The 19,214-nt window shown below is 37.8% G+C and overlaps 1 protein-coding gene across 1 annotated transcript in view; it reads left to right on the forward strand.

Moving 5' to 3' along the window:
• The window catches only part of DNAH12 (dynein axonemal heavy chain 12), a 258,401-nt gene that overhangs the window by 153,216 nt on the left and 85,971 nt on the right, over nt 1-19,214 (forward strand). Inside the window, exons 41-46 of the mRNA XM_058439110.1 lie at nt 3,516-3,771; nt 4,983-5,282; nt 5,792-5,970; nt 7,429-7,621; nt 15,660-15,821; nt 17,925-18,119. Of these exons, the coding sequence (XP_058295093.1) occupies nt 3,516-3,771; nt 4,983-5,282; nt 5,792-5,970; nt 7,429-7,621; nt 15,660-15,821; nt 17,925-18,119 (1,285 nt within the window). The remainder of the gene's footprint in view (nt 1-3,515; nt 3,772-4,982; nt 5,283-5,791; nt 5,971-7,428; nt 7,622-15,659; nt 15,822-17,924; nt 18,120-19,214) is intronic.

Below are 19,214 nucleotides of genomic sequence, written 5' to 3' on the forward strand. Positions count from 1 at the left end.
TATTGTTTTCCTATCCGTGAACATGGAATACCTCTCTTTATTTAGTACTTCAATTTAGTTCATCAGGGTTTTACAGTTTTCCTCATATAGATCTTCTATGTATTTTGTTAGATATATCCCTAAGTGTTTCATTGGGGGTGGGTGCTAATGTAAATGGTGTTGTACTTTTCTTTTCTTTTCTTTTTATTTTTTTTTTTTTTGAGACAGTGTCTCGCTCTGTCACCCGGGCTGGAGTGCAGTGGCATGATCTTGGCTCACTACAACCTCTGCCTCTGGGTTCAAGAGATTCTCCTGCCTCAGCCTCCCAAGTAGCTGGGATTACAGGCATGTGCCACCATGCCCAACTAATTTTTGTATTTTTAGTAGAGACAGGTTTTCACCATGTTGGCTAGGCTGGTCTCGAACTCCTGACCTCAAGTGATCCACCTTCCTCGGCCTCCCAAAATGCTGGGATTACAGGCATGAGCCACTGTGCCTGGCCCAGATGTTGTACTTTTAATTTCAAATTCCACTTGTTTATTGCTGGTATATAAAAAGGTGATTGACTTTTACATGGTAACTGTTTACAAGCTTGCTATAATTGCTTATTGGTTCCAGGAGTTTTTTGTAGTTCTTTCAGATTTTCTTTATAGATCACCATGTTATCTGCAAACGAGGACAGTTTCATTTTTTTCTTCCCAGTCTGTATACCTTTTTTTTTTTTTGTCTTATCGCTAGCCCTCAGTATGATGTTGAAAAGAAGTCGTGAGAGGGGACATTCTTATCTTGTTCCTGATCTTAGTGGGAAAGCTTGGAGAGTCTCACCATTAGGTATGATGTTAGCTCTAGGGTTTTTGTAGATATTCCTTACCAAGTTGAGGAAGTTACCTTTATTCCTAGTTTACTGAGAGGTTTTTGGCTTTTTTTTTTTTGCCTTTATTTGAGACAAAATCTTGCTCTGTCGCTCAGGCTGGAGTGTAGTGGCGTGATCTTGGCTCACTGCAACCTCCGCCTCCCAGGTTCAAGTGATTCTTATGCCCTAGCCTCCCAAGTAGCTGGGATTACAGGTACACACCACCACACCCGGCTAATTTTCGTATTTTTAGTAGAGACAGTTTTGCCATGTTGGCCAGGCTGGTCTTGAACTCCTGACCTCAAGTGATCCACCGCCTTGGCCTCCTAAAGGGCTGGGATTACAGGTATGAGCCACCACGCCTGGCCTGGAGGATTATTAATTGGTCTAACTTCCATATTGTTGTATCTCAAGGAATAGGAAGGTCTGAGAAGAGGGAGAGAGATGGGGAACAGCCAGTCAGTGGAACAGTCAGAACACGCACAGTATTTATCAGTTAAGGTTTTCTTTTTATGTAGGTCAATTCATGGTGCTCCAAAACAATTACAATAGTAACATCAAAGATCATAGATCACCATACCAGATATAAAAATAATGGAAAAGTTTGAAATATTGCAAGAATTACCAAAATGTGACACAGAGACCAGAAGTAAGCAAATGCTGTTGGAAAAATGGTGCCTATAGACCTGCTCAACACAGGTTTCTAAAAACCTTTTTCAGATTATAAAAAAACACAGTATTAGGCCAGGCACGGTGGCTCATGCTTGTAATCCCAGCACTTTGGGAGGCCGAGGCGGGCGGATCACGAGGTCAGGAGATCGAGACCACGGTGAAACCACGTCTTTACTAAAAATACAAAAAAAATTAACCGGGCGTGGTGGCGGGCGCCTGTAGTCCCAGCTACTCGGAGAGGCTGAGGCAGGAGAATGGCGTGAACCCGGGAGGCGGAGCTTGCAGTGAGCCGAGATTGCGCCACTGCACTCCAGCCTGGGTGACAGAGCGAGACTCCGTCTCAAAAAAAAAAAAAAAAACACAGTATCTGTATCTGCAACGCTTAATGAAATGAAGTAAAATAAAATGGGGTATGCCTGCACTTTTCAACTATTAGTTTCAATTATTGAAAATAATTTACAGGTTACATCCTTCAAAGTACCATTCCCCCAAGTCAAGAATTTGTGGGTAGTATCCAACCTAAGTAACCATAATCAGCACCCTATTTTTCTACCATGTTTTTAACTGTATATTTTCTGTAGCTGCTTGGAACTACCTACCATATCTTTGAGATGGCTTGTATTTGACAGCAGTCTGGTAGATAACCCTTCCATTCTCCCCATGCCAATTTATGGCGATATGGTTGGTTTCTCACATGTAAGATATAGCACCTTTTAATTAGGATTAATAATTCTTCCTTTCCTCCTCTTAAATGTACTTTTCTATTCCTCAGTATGCCATGATTTTTATCTCAAGACAAGGGTAGACAAATTTCAAAGCTAAGTCATATTTTACAGATGCATTTTTGTTATTACTATAGGCCCTAGGAATTCTGTTTCAGGAGATAACCATTGTTGAGATAATCACTGCGATTATCTCAGAAGATAGTCACTCTCCTGAGTTAGTGATTATCAGGAGACAATCACTATTCCTCAGTGACTTTTTTCTACATAAGTCTATTTTTATGTTTAAAAATAGGCTCATAGTACATGTAATGTTTTGTAAACTATTTTACACTTATATATTTATCTCAAATAGCCATATCAGTGCATATTTGTCTACTCATTCATTTTATTGGCTTTAATATTATGTGGATGTCACCGTAATTTACTTAGCTGGTCTTCTATTGATTATTGGGGTTGTTACCAAAAACCATATTTTCATATTTTCTAGCATGCTTTTAGCCTAAGGACTGGCTAGATAGACTCCTCCCCCAGCCTCTGTATGTGTATGTCTGTATGTCTGTGTGTGTGCAATAGCTTCAGTATTAAAGACTTGATGGCTTATTGACAATAGCAACCTTTTACTCTGAGTGGTTCCAACTAAATTCTCATTTCATACTTCTTTCTGATTAAAACTACTTTGAAATTTCATTTTTCCCTAATGAGTCCCTTTCTATAACAAAATGTATAGATCCTATTTAGACATCCTTATCCACTCTGAAGATACAGTTTGAGACGAGAAAAAGAAAATCAGGACATTGCTATAAGCAGTTTGAGTATGTAACTTAGTGTTCAAACTGTGACATTTCTGGAGTAAAAGGGGAGTGTTATTAATAATTACTTAAGTACAACAAGCACAAGCCAGAATTGTCCTAGGTAAAATGAGATATATGGTCACCTTATCTATAAACAGCTACAAATAGGATTGATCACTCATCCTTGCTTCTAGATTTGGAATAAGAAAGGAGAAATGGAGAGTCAAACTGTAAGGAAGAGTAGGAGGAAATAGAGGGAAAAGTAAGAGGAAGGGTCATTCCAGATACCCAAAATCTGGGTAACAGAATCAGTCACTGAGGGGAGAAACCAAATTCTGCTTTAAGAAAAAATTTCTCTCCTACTCAAAGTGTTATCTGAAGTTACTCCTTTTAGAGAAGCTAAAATCTGATTAAATTTCTTGGGAGATGTATATTTCATCCCATCTTACTGTCTTTATAACAGATAATCTAAATTTTTTGTGTGCACTTTCTAAGGTACGACCTTAAGGACACAAGTAAAATCACGCTGGTGGACATAGAGCTGATTGCTGCAATGGGCCCTCCAGGTGGTGGAAGAAATCCAGTTACTCCCCGTTGTATTCGACATTTCAGCATCTGCAGTATTAATTCTTTTAGTGATGAAACTATGGTCCGAATCTTCTCATCTATTGTAGCATTCTACCTTAGAACTCGTGAATTTCCTCCAGAGTACTTTGTAATTGGGAACCAGATAGTCAATGGGACTATGGAGGTCAGTCAGTAATGCAGTGTAAATGTTTTAGTAGTACATATTTCCCTCATTTGGCCCTTATTTTATTTTTTTAATGTTGTTCCCCACTTAGCTGTCTGCTTTGGTCTTTGGTGTCAGAGAAACTTTAGAAGACCAGAGAATAGGAAGATCACAGGATTTGAAATGAGGGAGGTGGAGGCTGCAGTGAGCCAAAACCTCACCACTGCGCTCCAGCCTGGCGACAGAACGAGACTCCATCTCAAAAAAAAAAAAAAAAAAAATTTTGGTTTTCCTTTTTTGACTATATTATAAAAGGCTTAATTCACCTTCCTTTAAGAGAACATTCAACTTCAGTTGGTGAATTCAGTACATAGTAAAAATATACTTCATTTCCTTATAGCCAATTTAGATATAAGGAAGAAGGGGGGGTGAGGGAATAAGAGATAGAAGGGAAGAGAGAGAACAAATTGACTTGTTTTGAAGTTGACTGTAGTAACAAGAAAATTAGTTCATCTTCCTCTTCATTTGGAATGATTCAGCACGAGTTATCTGATTTCCCTTTCTCTGAAAGATTTTGTTTTTCACTATTTAACCTCAGATTATTCACCTTTAAATGCCATAACCGTAACAACTGGGAAATAAAAGTAGAGACAAGTTTCTACTTGGATGGGCTTGGATGGAATCGGATATTAAGTTCCCTCAACTTTATAATGCCTGGTTGAGTGCAATAAGCCAAAATAAACACATATGCCATGCTAGGCTTAGTACTATGCCATTTTCCAAGCCAGTATAATCTTTCTTTTTTTCTTTTTTTTTTTTTTTTTTTTTTAAAGACAGTCTCACTTTGTTGCCCAGGCTGGAGTGCAATGGCATGATCTCGGCTCTCTGCAATGTCTGCCTCCACCTCCCGGGTTCAAGCCATTCGCCTGCCTCAGCCTCCTGAGTAGCTGGGATTACGGGCATGCGCCATGACACCTGGCTAATTTTTGTATTTTTAGTAGAGACAGGGTTTTGCCATGTTGGCCAGGCTTGTCTCGAACTCCTGACCTCAGGTGATCTGCCCACCTCAGCCTCCAAAAGTGCTGTGATTATAGATGTGAGCCACTGTGCCCAGCCAAAGCCCATATAATCTGATAGAGTAAATAAAATATTTTGTATAACATTCCATTGGTTACATGACTTTGCTGATTATAAGCATTTTATTTTTGCTTTGTTGCTTTTCTCATATTCAGATATATAAAAAATCCGTGGAAAATCTTTTACCCACTCCCACAAAATCCCATTATACTTTCAACTTGCGTGATTTTTCACGTGTCATCCGGGGCTGTTTACTCATTGAAAGAGACGCCATGGCGAGCAAACACACTATGATCCGTCTGTTTGTGCATGAGGTTCTCCGAGTGTTTTACGATCGCCTCATTAGTGATGATGATCGAAGATGGCTATTCCAGTTAACTAAAACTGTTATAAAGGACCATTTTAAAGAATCATTTGACAGTATCTTTTCACATTTGAGGAAACAAAATACACCAGTGAGTATGGTGATTAAGAATGTATTGAGTTAAAGCAGTACAATATATGAATAGTTATAATTTATATTTTAAAAAATCATTTCTTAATGAACATATTCTTTTAGCATTCCTTGTAAATAGGTGTTTGTTTTGAGAAGATTTATCTTCGTAAGAAAGTATGCAACATAGAAGTTATTTAAAGAATAACACCTTATGTGATAGGGAATAAATGATATAACAGATATAAAGTGCTTAACATGATGACCATCACTTAGTAACTACTCAACAAATGGGAGTCACCCAGAATGACTTCTCTAGCCTAACAACAACAAAACATATAAATCTTACTTTTCTTTTTATATCCTAAGGATATAATTTCAGGTATTAATTTTATAAGTGCATTATTTACTACCCTAATGTTTAAAAAATTAATTACTTTATAACATGGATGAAACAAAAATTTTGTACATTTTCTTAAATTTGTTTTTAAATGTTTTAAGTTTTATAATTTGTTGATTTCCTTTCTATAGGTAACTGAAGAAGACTTAAGAAATCTCATGTTTGGTGATTATATGAATCCTGACCTTGAAGGAGATGATAGAGTTTATATTGAAATTCCAAATATTCATCATTTTAGTGATGTTGTGGACCAGTGCTTAAATGAGTATAATCAAACACACAAAACAAGAATGAATCTTGTCATTTTTAGGTACCTATATATGGTGTTGATGCTTGAAATTGCTATCTGTAAAATGTTATTATGAAATGTTTAAAATGTACCAAAAGGTGTAAAGAAAAATACAGTGAATGACTTTGTACCCATTATCCAACATAAGACATAAAATATTAGTAATTTATTTGAAGTTCCCTGTTATAGCCACCATCTCTCACTGCATCCTGTGTCATACGAGTAGCAGTGAAAAGAAACTTGTGTTTCTTTTTCTCTTTTTTTTGAGACTGAGTCTTGCTCTGTTGCCCAGGTTGGAGTGCAATGGCATGATCTCAGCTCACTGCAACCTCCGCCTCCCGGGTTCAAGCCATTCTCCTGCCTCAGCCTCCCAGGTAGCTGGGACTACAGGCATGCGCCAGCATGCCCGGCTAATTTTTTTTGTATTTTTAGTAGAGATGGGGTATCACCATGCTGGCCAGGGTGGTCTCGAATTCCTGACCTCAAGTGATCTACCCGCCTTGGCCTCCCAAAGTGCCGGGATTACAGATGTGAGCCACCACGCCCAGCCGAAACTTGTGTTTCTTAGAATTTTACTATACATGTGTGTATTCCTAAGTATGTATGTGGTCTTATTTTGCATATTTTAAAATTGCATATAATGGTATAATACTGGATATAATCTTCTGCTAGTTGGTTTATTCCATATTGTGAGAGTCACAGAAAAATGAATATTTATCACTAGATTGCATTCTGTTATATAATTGTACCACAAGGCAGTCATTCTTCTGAGACAAATTTTAGGTGACTTCTAGTTTTTGCTATTACAAAAAAGGCTTTGAAAATTCACATTCGTGTCTCCTTGGGTACATGTGTGAGAATTTCTCTAGGCTATTTTCCTGTAAGTGGAATTATCATGTCATAGTATATAAGCATCTTCAACTTTACTAAATTTTGCCAAAACATCTTTTAAAATGATTATTATCTTTGAGAGCTTCCATTGTTCTTCACCTTTGCTGATGCTTAGGATTGACAGATATTGTAGTTTTTCTTGTCTAAGGAAAGTGAAATGGTATCTCATTATCATCTTAATTTTAATTAACCTAATTACCAGTGAAGCTAAGTGCCTTTTCTGAATTTGTTATTTTATGGGTAATGATCTTTTCTCACATAGAAATCTTAAGAGACTGAAGAAACATATTTAATAAAAGTGATAATATACTGCCAGTATTAGCAGTTAATGTTTCATTTTATTTGTATAACTTGTATATCAAATTTCCTGAATTTGAACTTTTAATTAGTTTTCCCCTACATCAAATGATCCAGTTGTAACTGCTTTTGAAAAATCACACTTTTTGATAGTAAACTCTTTAAAATCGGAATAGTAACATATGGGACAGCAAAGTCACATTCTTCTAGGAAAGTAAAACAACAGTTACATGTAAATGTACAGTTACATTTATATTGTAATGCATTAATAAAATTTTTCTTTTGTGATAGGTATGTTTTGGAGCATTTATCAAGAATATGTCGAGTTCTAAAGCAGTCTGGTGGAAATGCTTTGCTTGTCGGTCTTGGAGGAAGTGGTCGCCAGTCTTTAACTCGTCTGGCTACATCCATGGCAAAAATGCATATTTTCCAACCAGAAATTTCTAAGAGCTATGGTATGAATGAATGGAGAGAGGATATGAAGGTAAAATTAGGAAGAAGCCTGGTATCTAAAATGAAAACAGTACATTCTTTTGCTTGTAAAGAGAGAACCAGCCTGTGTAGCTGTATACTGAACTCCAGTGATGATGATCATGATAATACTGTCCATAGAGCATCTACTGCGTGTGCTGATTTCTGTCCTGAGTGCTTTACCTGGCTTTTACTGCTTTTATCTACATGATCTCATTCTATAGCTACATCAATGCAATGCAGCAGGTGGGTTGTCTCTGTGTTTCACCGAAGCTGAGTGACATGTGACACACAACAGAGCAAGGCTTTCTAACTCAAGTCTTATCCACTACACTATTACCATGGCTGCTGCTTTAAAAGAAAATTGATGTATAATATTTGTACATATTTATGAGGTACATTGATATTTTGATACATGCATAAAATGAACAACTATGGAGTCAGCACATTTAGGATATCTATCATGTAGAACATCGATCTTTTTGTGTTGGGAACATTGCAAACCTTCTATCTTGAAATATGCAATACATTGTTCAATATAGTTGCGCTATTGTACTATTGAACACTGGAACTTCTTCTAACTGCATGTTCGTACCCATTGACCTGCTTCTCTTTATCCTGCCCTGTCTGCCTCTCCTTTCTAGCTTCTGATAACTGTCTTTCTACTCTCTACCTCCATGAGGTCAACTTTTTTGGCTCCTACATGTAAGTGAGAACATGTGATGTTTATCTTTCTGTACCTGGCTTATGCCACTGACTATATATTTATTCCAGTTCAGAGAGGACTTATTTCAGATAAATAAATGGTTTCTAGCAGATTTAAACATGAACCTGATGATGATGATGATGGCATTAATGTTGTCTTAGTAGTAATCTTAATAGTTTCTTTAGAGCTTTGTTGCTGTCCCAGTAACCAACAGGATAGTGGAGTGCATACTTCTTCTTCTTCTTCTTTTTTTTTTTTTTTTTTGAGATGGAGTCTCGCTCTGTCACCCAGACTGGAGTGCAGTGGTGCAACCTCGGCTCACTGCAACCTTCGCCTCCCAGGTTCAAGCAATTCTCCCGTCTCAGCCTCCCAAGTACCTGGGATTACAGGTGCACGCTGCCATGCCCGGATAATTTTTTTTTTTTTTTTGTATTTTAGTAGAGATGGGTTTCGCCATGTTGCCCAGGCTGGTCTCAAATTCCTGAGCTCAGGCAATCCACGTGCCTCAACCTCCCAAAGTGCTAGGATTACAGATGTCAGCCACCACGTCTGGCCTCTTCTTTTTAAATGTATGTGTTTACAACTACAAACTTCCCTCTTAGCACTACTTTTGCTGCATCCCTCAAGTTTTGGTTTGTTTGTTTTTGTTTTCATTTTCTCAAGATATTTTCTAATTTCCCTTGTGATTTCTTCTTTGACTTACTGGTTGTTTAACAATTAAATTAACAGTTTAATTTTCATATATTGTGAATTTTTAAATTTTTCCTTCTGGTATTGATTTCTAGTTTTGTTCCATTGTGATCAGGAAAGATACTTTCTATGATTTCAATCTTTTAAAATTTGTTAAGCCTTGTTTTGTGGCCTAATGTGGTCTATCCTAGAGAATGTTTCATGTGCACTTGAGAATAATATATGTTTTGCTGTTGCTGGATGGAGTGTTTGGTAAATATCTGTTAGATCCAGTCAGTCTACAATGTTCAAGTCCTCTATTTCCTTACTGATCTTCTGTCAGGTGTTCTATCCATTATTGAAAGTGGGGTATTCAAGTCTCTTACTATTATGGTAGTCCCCCCTTACTTGTGGCTTTTCTTATTGCAGTTATAGTTACCCACAGTCAACTGTGGTCCAAAAATAGGTAAGTACAGTACAATAAGATATTTTGAGAGTGAAAAGGACCACATTCACATAACTTTTATTACAGTATATTGTTATAATTGTTCTCTTTATTATTTGTTGTTAATGTCTTGCCATTAATTTATAAATTAAACTAATCATAGGTATGTATGAAAAAAATAGCATATGTAGGATTCAGTACTATCTGTTGTTTCAGGCATCCACTGGGGGTCTTGGAATGTATCCCCTGTGGATAAGGGGGGACTACTGTATTGTGTTGCTGTACAATTCTTCTTTCAATTCTGTCAAAGTTTGCTTCATATATTTAGGATATCTGTGGTTTGGTGCATAAATATTTATACAGTTGACCCTTAAACAACACCAACCCCCAACACAGATGAAAATTCACATATAATTTTTTTTTGAGATAGAGTCTCGCTTTGCCCCAGGCTGGAGTGCAGTGGCACGATATCAGCTCACTGCAACCTCCACCTCCCGAGATCAAGCGATTCTCATGCCTCAGCCTCCTGAGTAGCTGGGATTGCAGGTGCACACTACTACGCTTAGGTAATTTTTGTATTTTTTGTAGAGATGGGGTTTCGCCATTTGGCCAGTCTGGTCTTGAACCCCTGAGCTCAAGCAGTCCTCCTGCCTTGGCCTCCCAGAGTGCTGGGAATACAGGCTTGAGCCACTGTGCTTAGCCCACATATAACTTTTGACTCCCCCAAAACATAACTACTAGTAGCCTAGTGTTGACCAGAAGCCTTACTGATAACATAAGCATTTGATTAACATGTATTTTGTATGTTATATGTATTAAACTGTATTCTTATAATAAAGTAAGCCAGATAAAAGAAAATGTTACTTAAAAAATCCTAAGGAAGAAACATATATTGACTATTCATTAAGTGGAAGTGGATCATCACAAAGGTCTTCATTCTCATGATCTTCATGTTGGGTAGGCTAAGGATGAAGAGGAAGAAGGGGAGTGGGTTGGTCTTGTTATCTCAGGGGTGGCAGAAGCAGAGGAAAATCTACATATAAGTGGACTCACATAGTTCAAACCTGTGTTGTTCAATGGTCAACTGTAATTGTTATATCTTCCTGGTAAATTGACCCTTTTATCATTATGTAATATCCTTTCTTGTGGTTGTTTTTGACTTAAAGTCTATTTTTGTCTGATATTAGTGTAGCTATCCCTGCTTTCTTTTAGTTACCATTTGGTTGGTATATCTTTTTCCATTCTTTAGCCTACATATTTCCTTGGATCTAAAATGAATCTCTTGTAGGCAGCATATTAATGGATCTTTTTTTAATCCATTTGGCCACTCTATGTCTTTTGATTGAGGAATTTAATCCATTAAATTTAATGTAATTACTGATAGGGAAGGATTTATTATTGCCATTTTGATATTTGTTTTCTGTGTGTCTTGTAGCTTCTTTTTTTCCTCATTTCTTCTTTTATTGCCACCTTTTATGTTGTGATGATTTTTATTTGTAGGGGCATTCTTTATTCCCTTCTCATTTCCTTTTGTTTATATTCTACATTTTCTTTGTAGTTACCATTATTATTACATAAAACAACCTAAAGTTATAGCAAATTATTTTAAACTGCTAACAACCTAACTTCAGTTGCATACAAAAATGTTACTCCTTTATAGCTCCACCCCTCCCCCATTTTTTGTTCTGGATGTCACAAATTGTATCTTTATATATTATGTACTAATTAACATACATTTATAAGGCACGTTTTTGTTTTTTAGAATTAAAAGTAGATTTATGCACCAAAATTACAATAATACAGGATTCTCTATTTGTCCACATGTTTTCTTTGACTGGAGAACTTTATACTTTTGTATGGCTTCATGTTACTTTCTAGGTTCTTTTGTTTCAACTTGAAGGACTCTCTTTAGCATATCTTGTTGGGCAGATATAATAGTAAGGACTCCCTCAGTGTTTGTTCATCTTGAAAGGTTTTAATTTCACCTTCATTTTTGTAGGGCAGCTCTACCAGATAAATTGTCCTTGGTTGACAGGTTTTTATCTTTCTGCAATTAGAATATGTCACCTTACTTCCTTCTGGTCTGTAAAATTTCTGCTGAGAAATTCACTGCTAATCTTAAGGTAGTTCCCTTGTAGATGACAAGTTGCTTTTCTCTGGCTGCTTTCAGGATTTTCTCTTTGTATCTGACTTTTGACAATTTGATTATATTGTTTCTTAATGTGGATTTCTTTGACTTCATCCTAGTTGGAATTCATTGATATTCCATAAAATGGAATTTTTATATCCACTTCTTTCCTCAGATTTGAGAAATTTTCAGCCATTGTTTCTTGAAAAAGCTCTCTGTCCTCTCTTCCTCTCTTTCTTATTCTGGGATTTCCATAATGCATATATTGGTCCACCTGATGGTGTACCATAAATCCCTTAGGCTTGCTCCACCTTTCTTTATTGTTTTTGTTTTGTTTTTGCTCCATTAACCCAGTGATTTCCAACGACTTGTTTTCAAGTTGGTTGACTCTTGATTCTGCCCAATCAAGTCTAATGTTGAACCCTTCTAGATAATTTTTTAGTTCAGTTTTATGTTTCAGGTCCAGAATTTCTATTTATATTTTATAGTTTCTATATCTTTGTTAATTCTCATTTTGTTCATGCATTGTTTTCCTGATTTAGCTCTGGGTTCCTTTCAGCTCATTGAGCATCTTTAAGGTAGTTATTTTAAATTTTTTGCTAGTCAGTTCATAGATCTGCATTTCCTTATGGTTGGTTTGTGGAGCTTTATTTTGTTTCTTTGATTGGGTCACATTTCCTTAGTTCTTTGCATCCCTTGTGATCTTTTTGAGAGCTGACCATTTGAAATACTGCCACCCCTCCCAATCATTATGACTAGCCTCATACAGGGAAGATCTTCACCAATCAACCTAGCTAGAGGTTCTGGGACCTTTTGGACATTTTCTGGGGATGTGTGTTCTTTGAGGTTGTATGCGTGCTTTTATTGTTGCATGTATGAGTGCTTTTGACTGTCTTAATTTCCTGTTTCTTCTCAGGAGCTTTCAGTTGCTGATTCCGTTGTATTCCTCTGCTGTTGATCTCTTGCTCTCCCTGGTGCCTGCCTGTAGAACTGCAGCTTCTGCTGCTCTAACCCACCAGGGAACTCACCTATGTTTCAGTGGCCTCCAACCTGGTGTCCAAAATTGGCCATTGTTCCTGTTAGCACCTGAAGGCAGGTGAAACAGCCCCCACACAAGCCAATATTCTGGGCTCAAGTTCAGCTACATTTCTTCTGTCCTGAGGAAGGAGCCATGATTTGGATGGTATTCTCTAGATCTCCCCACACTATGCCCAGTTGGGGGAGGGGCTAGAGTGAGAAAAATATGAGATACTGTCTTACCCTTTGGGGAACAGTCCCTTCTCTTGTTCATGCTCTTTTCTGGGTGCTGCAGCCACTTAACTAGTTCTCACAAAGGTAATTGTGTTCTGTATATTGCTAATACATGTCTTCAGGGGAGAACAAGGGTCTAGAGCTTCCTAGCCCATTATCTTGCTGATGGTCACTTTCTAGATTTTTTTATTTGTAAAATTTGGATAATACCACCTATTTCAAAGATTATCGTGGTTAAATTATATAATGTATGTAAGGATTTTCATAATATTCCTGACATATAATTAGTATCTATTTTTTTTGAGATGGAGTCTCACTATGTCACCCAGGCTGGAGTGCAGTGGCACGATCTCCACTCACTGCAACCTCCACCTGCTGAGTTCAAGTGATTCTACTGCCTCAACCTCCCTAGTAGCTGGAATTATAGGTGCCTGTCACCATCCCTGGCTAATTTTTTTTTTCCTGTATTTTTACTAGAGACAAGATTTCACCATGTTGGCCAGGTTGGTCTTGGATCACCTGACGTCAGAGGTCTGAGACCAGCCTGGCCAACATGATGGAACTCTGTCTCTACTAAAAATACAAAAATTAGTCAAGTGTGGTAGAATAGACCTGTAATCACAGCTACTCAGGAACCTGAGGCAGGAGAATCACTTGTAGTGGAATGCACCTGTAATCTCAGATACTTGGGAGGCTGAGGCAGGAGAATCGCTAGAACCTGGGAGGCAGAAGTTGCAGTGAGCCAAGATCATGCCACTGTACTCCAGCCCAGTCAACAGAGCAAGACTCTGTCTCAAAAAACAAAAAAAAATTACAATAATGCTCATGACAATAAGTTAAATATGTTTGTTTATATTGTACTGTAAATTTTATTTTAAATTAAAATTTTTATGGTTCTCTTTTTTTTTGAGATGCAGTCTTGCTCTTGTTGCCTAGGCTAAAGGGCAATGGCGCAATCCTGGCTCATTGCAACCTCTGCCTCCTGGGTTCAAGCGATTCTCCTGCCTCAGCCTCCCAAGTAGCTGGGATTACAGGCATGTGCCACCATGCCCAGGTTATTTTGTATTTTTCATAGAGATAGGGTTTCTCCATGTTGGTCAGGCTGGTCTCGAACTCCCAGCCTCAGGTGATCCGCCTCCTCTGCCTCCCAAACTGCTGGGATTACAGGCCTGAGCCACCGTGCTCAGCCTAAATTAAAATTTTTAATTTTTTTATTTAAAATAAGACAGAGTGAGGTGTCTCACTCTGTCACCCCAGCTGGAATACGGTGGCATGATCATAGCTCACTGCAGCCTCAACCTCCCAGGCTCAAGCAATCCTCCCACCTCACCCTCCCTAGTAGCTGCCTGTGGGACTACAGACATATGTACCACCATGCCTGGCTAACTTTTTTTTTTTTTAGAGATGGGCTCTCATTATGTTGTCCAGGCTGCTCTCAAACTCCTGGGCTCAAGTAATCCTCCTACCTCACCCTCTCAAAGTGCTCAGATTATAGGGGTGAGCCACTGCACCCAGCCTAAGATTTATTTTGATATAATATTAATAATTATAAACCTGACATGATTTGATACAATACTATTTTAAAAACTAGACTCTCTAGTTTTGATGACAGAAAATTATTTCTAAGAACAAAGCAGCCTTCATATTGGAAGATGGCTTTAATGAGAAAAGGACATAGTTGCGTACAATATAAAAATCCACCATTTATTTTATGGAGTGAAAATATTAGTTAATATTTAATGATTTAAAATACATAGTTTTACAATATAGAAGGTTATTTTTAAAAATAACTTGCAGAAGTTGTAATGCTATTTTCACTGTGAACTGCAGCCAGTTTGTGTGCTGACAAATGTTTAACAACCAGCTTTCCAGGACTGGGGGTGAGAGGGAGCCTCTGATGGTAGATTTTCCAATTTCCATGATGTAAAAACTCCCACCATGGCTGATTTGAAGCTCCCAACATGCTGTCACTGAAAATAGAACTGAAAAGAGATATGCATAGAACACCATGACATGGTATTTTGCTGTATTGATACAATAACCTGAAAAACTTTCCAGATCATAGATAATAGTAACATAATAAAATAGAAGATGATGAGATTTACGTATTTCCCTCCCTTTTAAATATAATTATATTTTTATATAATTGTAAGTTTATATAATTCAATTTTTAAATCCTGGCTATGTTTTACAAACTTCTGACAAGTTCCTGAAATTTTAACAGTCTGTTCTAACAAGCCTATACAAGTCAACTTCAGCACACTACCTAATATAAGAGCCCATATCTTATATTAGGAATTTGGGTTGCAGTTGACCGTTGCATAAAAACCCCAGCCTGTCTACACTGAAGCGTCTACAGGTAGATAGGCTTTTGACGTAGCCGAATTTGGTGTCTCAAATTATTTCCTTAGTAATTACTCTTTCTATCTCCTGACACAACTCTCCTCCATTTGGCTTCCTTCTCCAGCAGGCTCATTCCATGAGGCAAACAGTTAGCGCCAAGTAATTTAGGTTACTGGCCTTTATATATTCCATCTGAGAACAGCCAGGATTCTTTCTGTTTCAAGTCCATCTCAGTCCCTGAAGTAAGACTATGATTGGGCCCTGCTTAAATCATATGCCTTCCTCTGAATCAGTGATTACGTCTAGGGGTTTGGGGAAACTCTGACCAGTTTGGATTTCCCAGCCAGGGGACGGAGGCAGTGGAGGCCCCAACTGACAGCCCCAGTAGAAGTGGGGAGAGGTACTGCCCTAAAAATCAAAGTGTTGTTATCAAAAGAAAGGGAAAGTGAGGGAAATAAAACCAACAGATGTCTACCATATTCTGCTTACAAGTACATTTTTATTTTAAGGGTCTGTTAAGGAATGTGGGCATGAGGGGCCAGAAGACCGTCTTTCTCATCATAGACACTCAGATTAAAGAGGAAGCTTTTCTAGAGGATATCGACAGTGTGCTCAATACAGGAGAAGTGCCTAACATTTTTGCAGCAGATGAGAAACAAGAGGTGATGGAGGTAAATGCTTTTGGGGAAGTGCTGCTCCTAGCACAAAAACTTTATTTCTTGAAACCGTTTCTCTGCTCTTCAGGATAAATATAGTTTGTACATGTGACTTTGGGGGTAATTAAAAATTTAAAGTATATTAGTTTAATACATCATTGTTTGGTGAATTTTAAATTGCTTCTACCATAGTTATGAGCCATAATTTTTATAACTCCTATCTTCATAATAATGGCAGTTTGTTTCACCTGTTTAATGTTATTTAGCATGTTTTATGAGTGATTAAAGATTTTTAAATCATCTCTTAAGGTTACATTGATGTAAGAAAACATGATTTTAATGCTACTTTATTAGTCTTTGTGGTTTACACTGGTTAGTAAATTTTTTTAAAGTTTTAATAAAACTTTCTTAAGGGTTTGATACATCTGAAAGTCTTGTTTGTGATTTAATTGACAAAAAATACAATGGTGACGTGTCTGCTACTGTCACATACTTTAACCCTCATTTCTTTTTCTTTTTCTTTTTTTTTTTTTTTTTGAGACAGAGTTTTGCTCTGTCGCCCAGGCTGGAGTGCAGTGGCGCGGTCTCGGCTCACTGCAACCTCCACCTCCTGGGTTCACACCATTCTCCTGCCTCAGCCTCCCAAGTAGCTGGAACCACAGGCACCCGCCACCACACTCAGCTAATTTTTGTATTTTTAGTAGAGACGAGGTTTCACCGTGTTAGCCAGGATGGTTTTGATCTCCTGACCTCGTGATCCACCCACCTCGGCCCCCCAAAGTGCTGGGATTACAGGCATGAGCCACTGTGCCCGGCCACTTTAACCCTCATTTCTAAGATGAAAGTAATGTCACACTTTCTCATTACCATAATCACTTTTACCCACAAAATATATCACTCACACCTGGATATTTAATTCCCAGCCTCCAGCCATAACATCTGGAGTGAAATGGACTCAACACTTTCAAGTACTCTGCTTTTCTTGTCCATGAAATGGCAGCACAGATAAGAGTTCTTCCTAACTTGGGGTTGTTGTGAGGTTTGAGAATCAAACAAAATAAAGCACTTACGTAGTGTCAGGCACTTACACAGCCCTCAGTAAATGGTGCATTACCAGTTCATGGTATGGAGTGTGAAAGGATAAAAGAGGACAAAACAACAACAACATCAAAAACCCATGTTCTTTGCTTTTATCTGGGATATGTCAGAGATGTGACCAAGGCTGTGAATTAGTGGTATTCTCCTGATTTATAGGAGAAATGCATCCTCCATATGCCCATCCAAGGAATAGTCACCTTTGGGGAATGGAATTTCCTAAGCTTTGCTAGGCTTTCCTGCTGCTTTAGCTATTATCCATCTTTTCTTCCCATCACTTTGCTACTAAACTTTTCCATTGCTTCACTATTTCTGTTTTATATTTGCTATTTTATATACATCTATATTTTTTAAACAAGATCATATTCTATATACTGTCACAAAACTTTTTTTTTTTAGTTATTTTATCTTGCTTATCTTCCCGTAGCACAAAATACACTGTGTGTGTGTGTGTGTGTGTGTGTGTGTGTGTGTGTGTGTTTTGTTTTTGTTTTTGTTTTTCTAGAGATGAAGTCTCACTGCTCTGTTGCCCAGGCTGGAGTGCAGTGCTGCAGTCATAGCTCACTGCAGCTTCGAACTCCTGGGCTCTTACCTCAGCCTCCCAAGAAGCTAGGATTCCAGGCATGAGACACCACTTTATTATTTTTAACTGTTGTATGAAATGCTAATATGTGGATGTTTTACATTTATAACTAGTTCCTTACTGATTGATACTTCAGCTGTTTACATTTTTTTCTCTTAAAAACAATGTAAAATTATATTTCTATACATCTTGGTGAACTTTTGTGATTATCTTTAAGGTAAATTCTTGGCAGATAACTTGTTTTTAAATTATAGAATTTTGGAGTTGGAAGAGGTTTTCTAAGTACAAACTATGTCAAAGCCATTCTATTGATATAAAACCAAAATTTTACAGATATTTACAGGGTGCAATAAAACTTCTTCATATTCTAATATCCACCAATCTCATTACCAGCTTATCTATTTTTATTTACAAGGTTTTTATTTTCTGATATTCCCTAGGGTGTTCGCCCAGTAGCTCAGGCTGGCAATAAACATGATGAACTCAGTCCCTTAGCTCTGTTTGCTTTCTTTGTGAATCGCTGCAAGGATAATCTTCATGTCGTGGTGGCCTTTAGCCCCATTGGAGATGCCTTTCGAAATCGCTTGAGACAGTTCCCATCCCTCATCAATTGCTGTACCATTGACTGGTTTCAGGTTCGTAATTTTTCTTGGTTGGAGGGGGAGGTAACTAACTCTTTTGGAATTTTACTGAAATATTTGAAAAACTTTATTAATATACATTCAGCAAGTGTTTCTTGATCACTTACTGTAATGACAGGCATAATGTTCAGCAGCAGAGACCGATAAGACTACATGATCCTCACAAGGAGCTTACACTTTAGACTGGAAGACAGAAAAAGCAGTCAGTAATCATGATTATATAAGAGAGCCATAATGTTGATGTGCAAAGGGTATACATACGAAGGCAGTGAATTTCTGAGGCATGAAGATGAATTAGTTACATAGAGAGGGATTGTATTAGGAATCAATAGGAAATTTGTATGTAAAGAAATTTATTATGAGGAATTGGCTCATATGATTATGAAGCCTAAAAAGTCCCAAGATCTGCAGTTGGCAGGTGAAAGCCCAGGAAAACCAGTGATGTAGTTCCAGTCTGAAGGCCAGCAGGCTCAGGAGCCAGGAAGAGCCAATTCAGTCCAAGTCTGAAGGGAGGAAAAAAAAATAATGTCTTAGCTTGAAGGCAATCATACAGGAGGAATTTGGGGGAGGGTCAGCATTTTTGTTCCATTGGATTGAACAAAATTGGACAAGGACAATTGGATGCAGCCCACTGACATTAGGGAGGGCACTCTGCTTTACTCAGTCTATAATGATTTAAATGTTGAACTCATGTAAAAACACCCTCACAGAAACACCCAGAATCATGTTTGACCAAATATCTGGGAACCTCATGGCCCAGTCAAGTTGACACATAAAATGAACCATTATTAGAGAACAGTACTTGGAAAAGGAGAAGGGTGGGGAGCGGATGGCTCATGTTCCCCACTGAAAATTGTTTGGTATAGCTGGCTGGCATTTTAAGGGCAGCAGCAGTTGAGTTGGAGCTTTGGGTGGGTACCAGGTTACAAAGACATTGGCAAGGTATTCCCAGGAATTTGGTTTTATACCAGAGATATCACAGTAGCATCAACATATTTTTAGATAATCTGCATTTAGGAAAAAAACCAAAACAGTTGGAAGCTGTGTGGTGGGTGAATTGGAGTAGGGCAAAACAAGAGACAGGAAAAC

Source organism: Hylobates moloch, unplaced genomic scaffold (assembly GCF_009828535.3).
Source record: "Hylobates moloch isolate HMO894 unplaced genomic scaffold, HMol_V3 SCAFFOLD_5, whole genome shotgun sequence".
Taxonomy (NCBI): Eukaryota; Metazoa; Chordata; class Mammalia; order Primates; family Hylobatidae; genus Hylobates; species Hylobates moloch.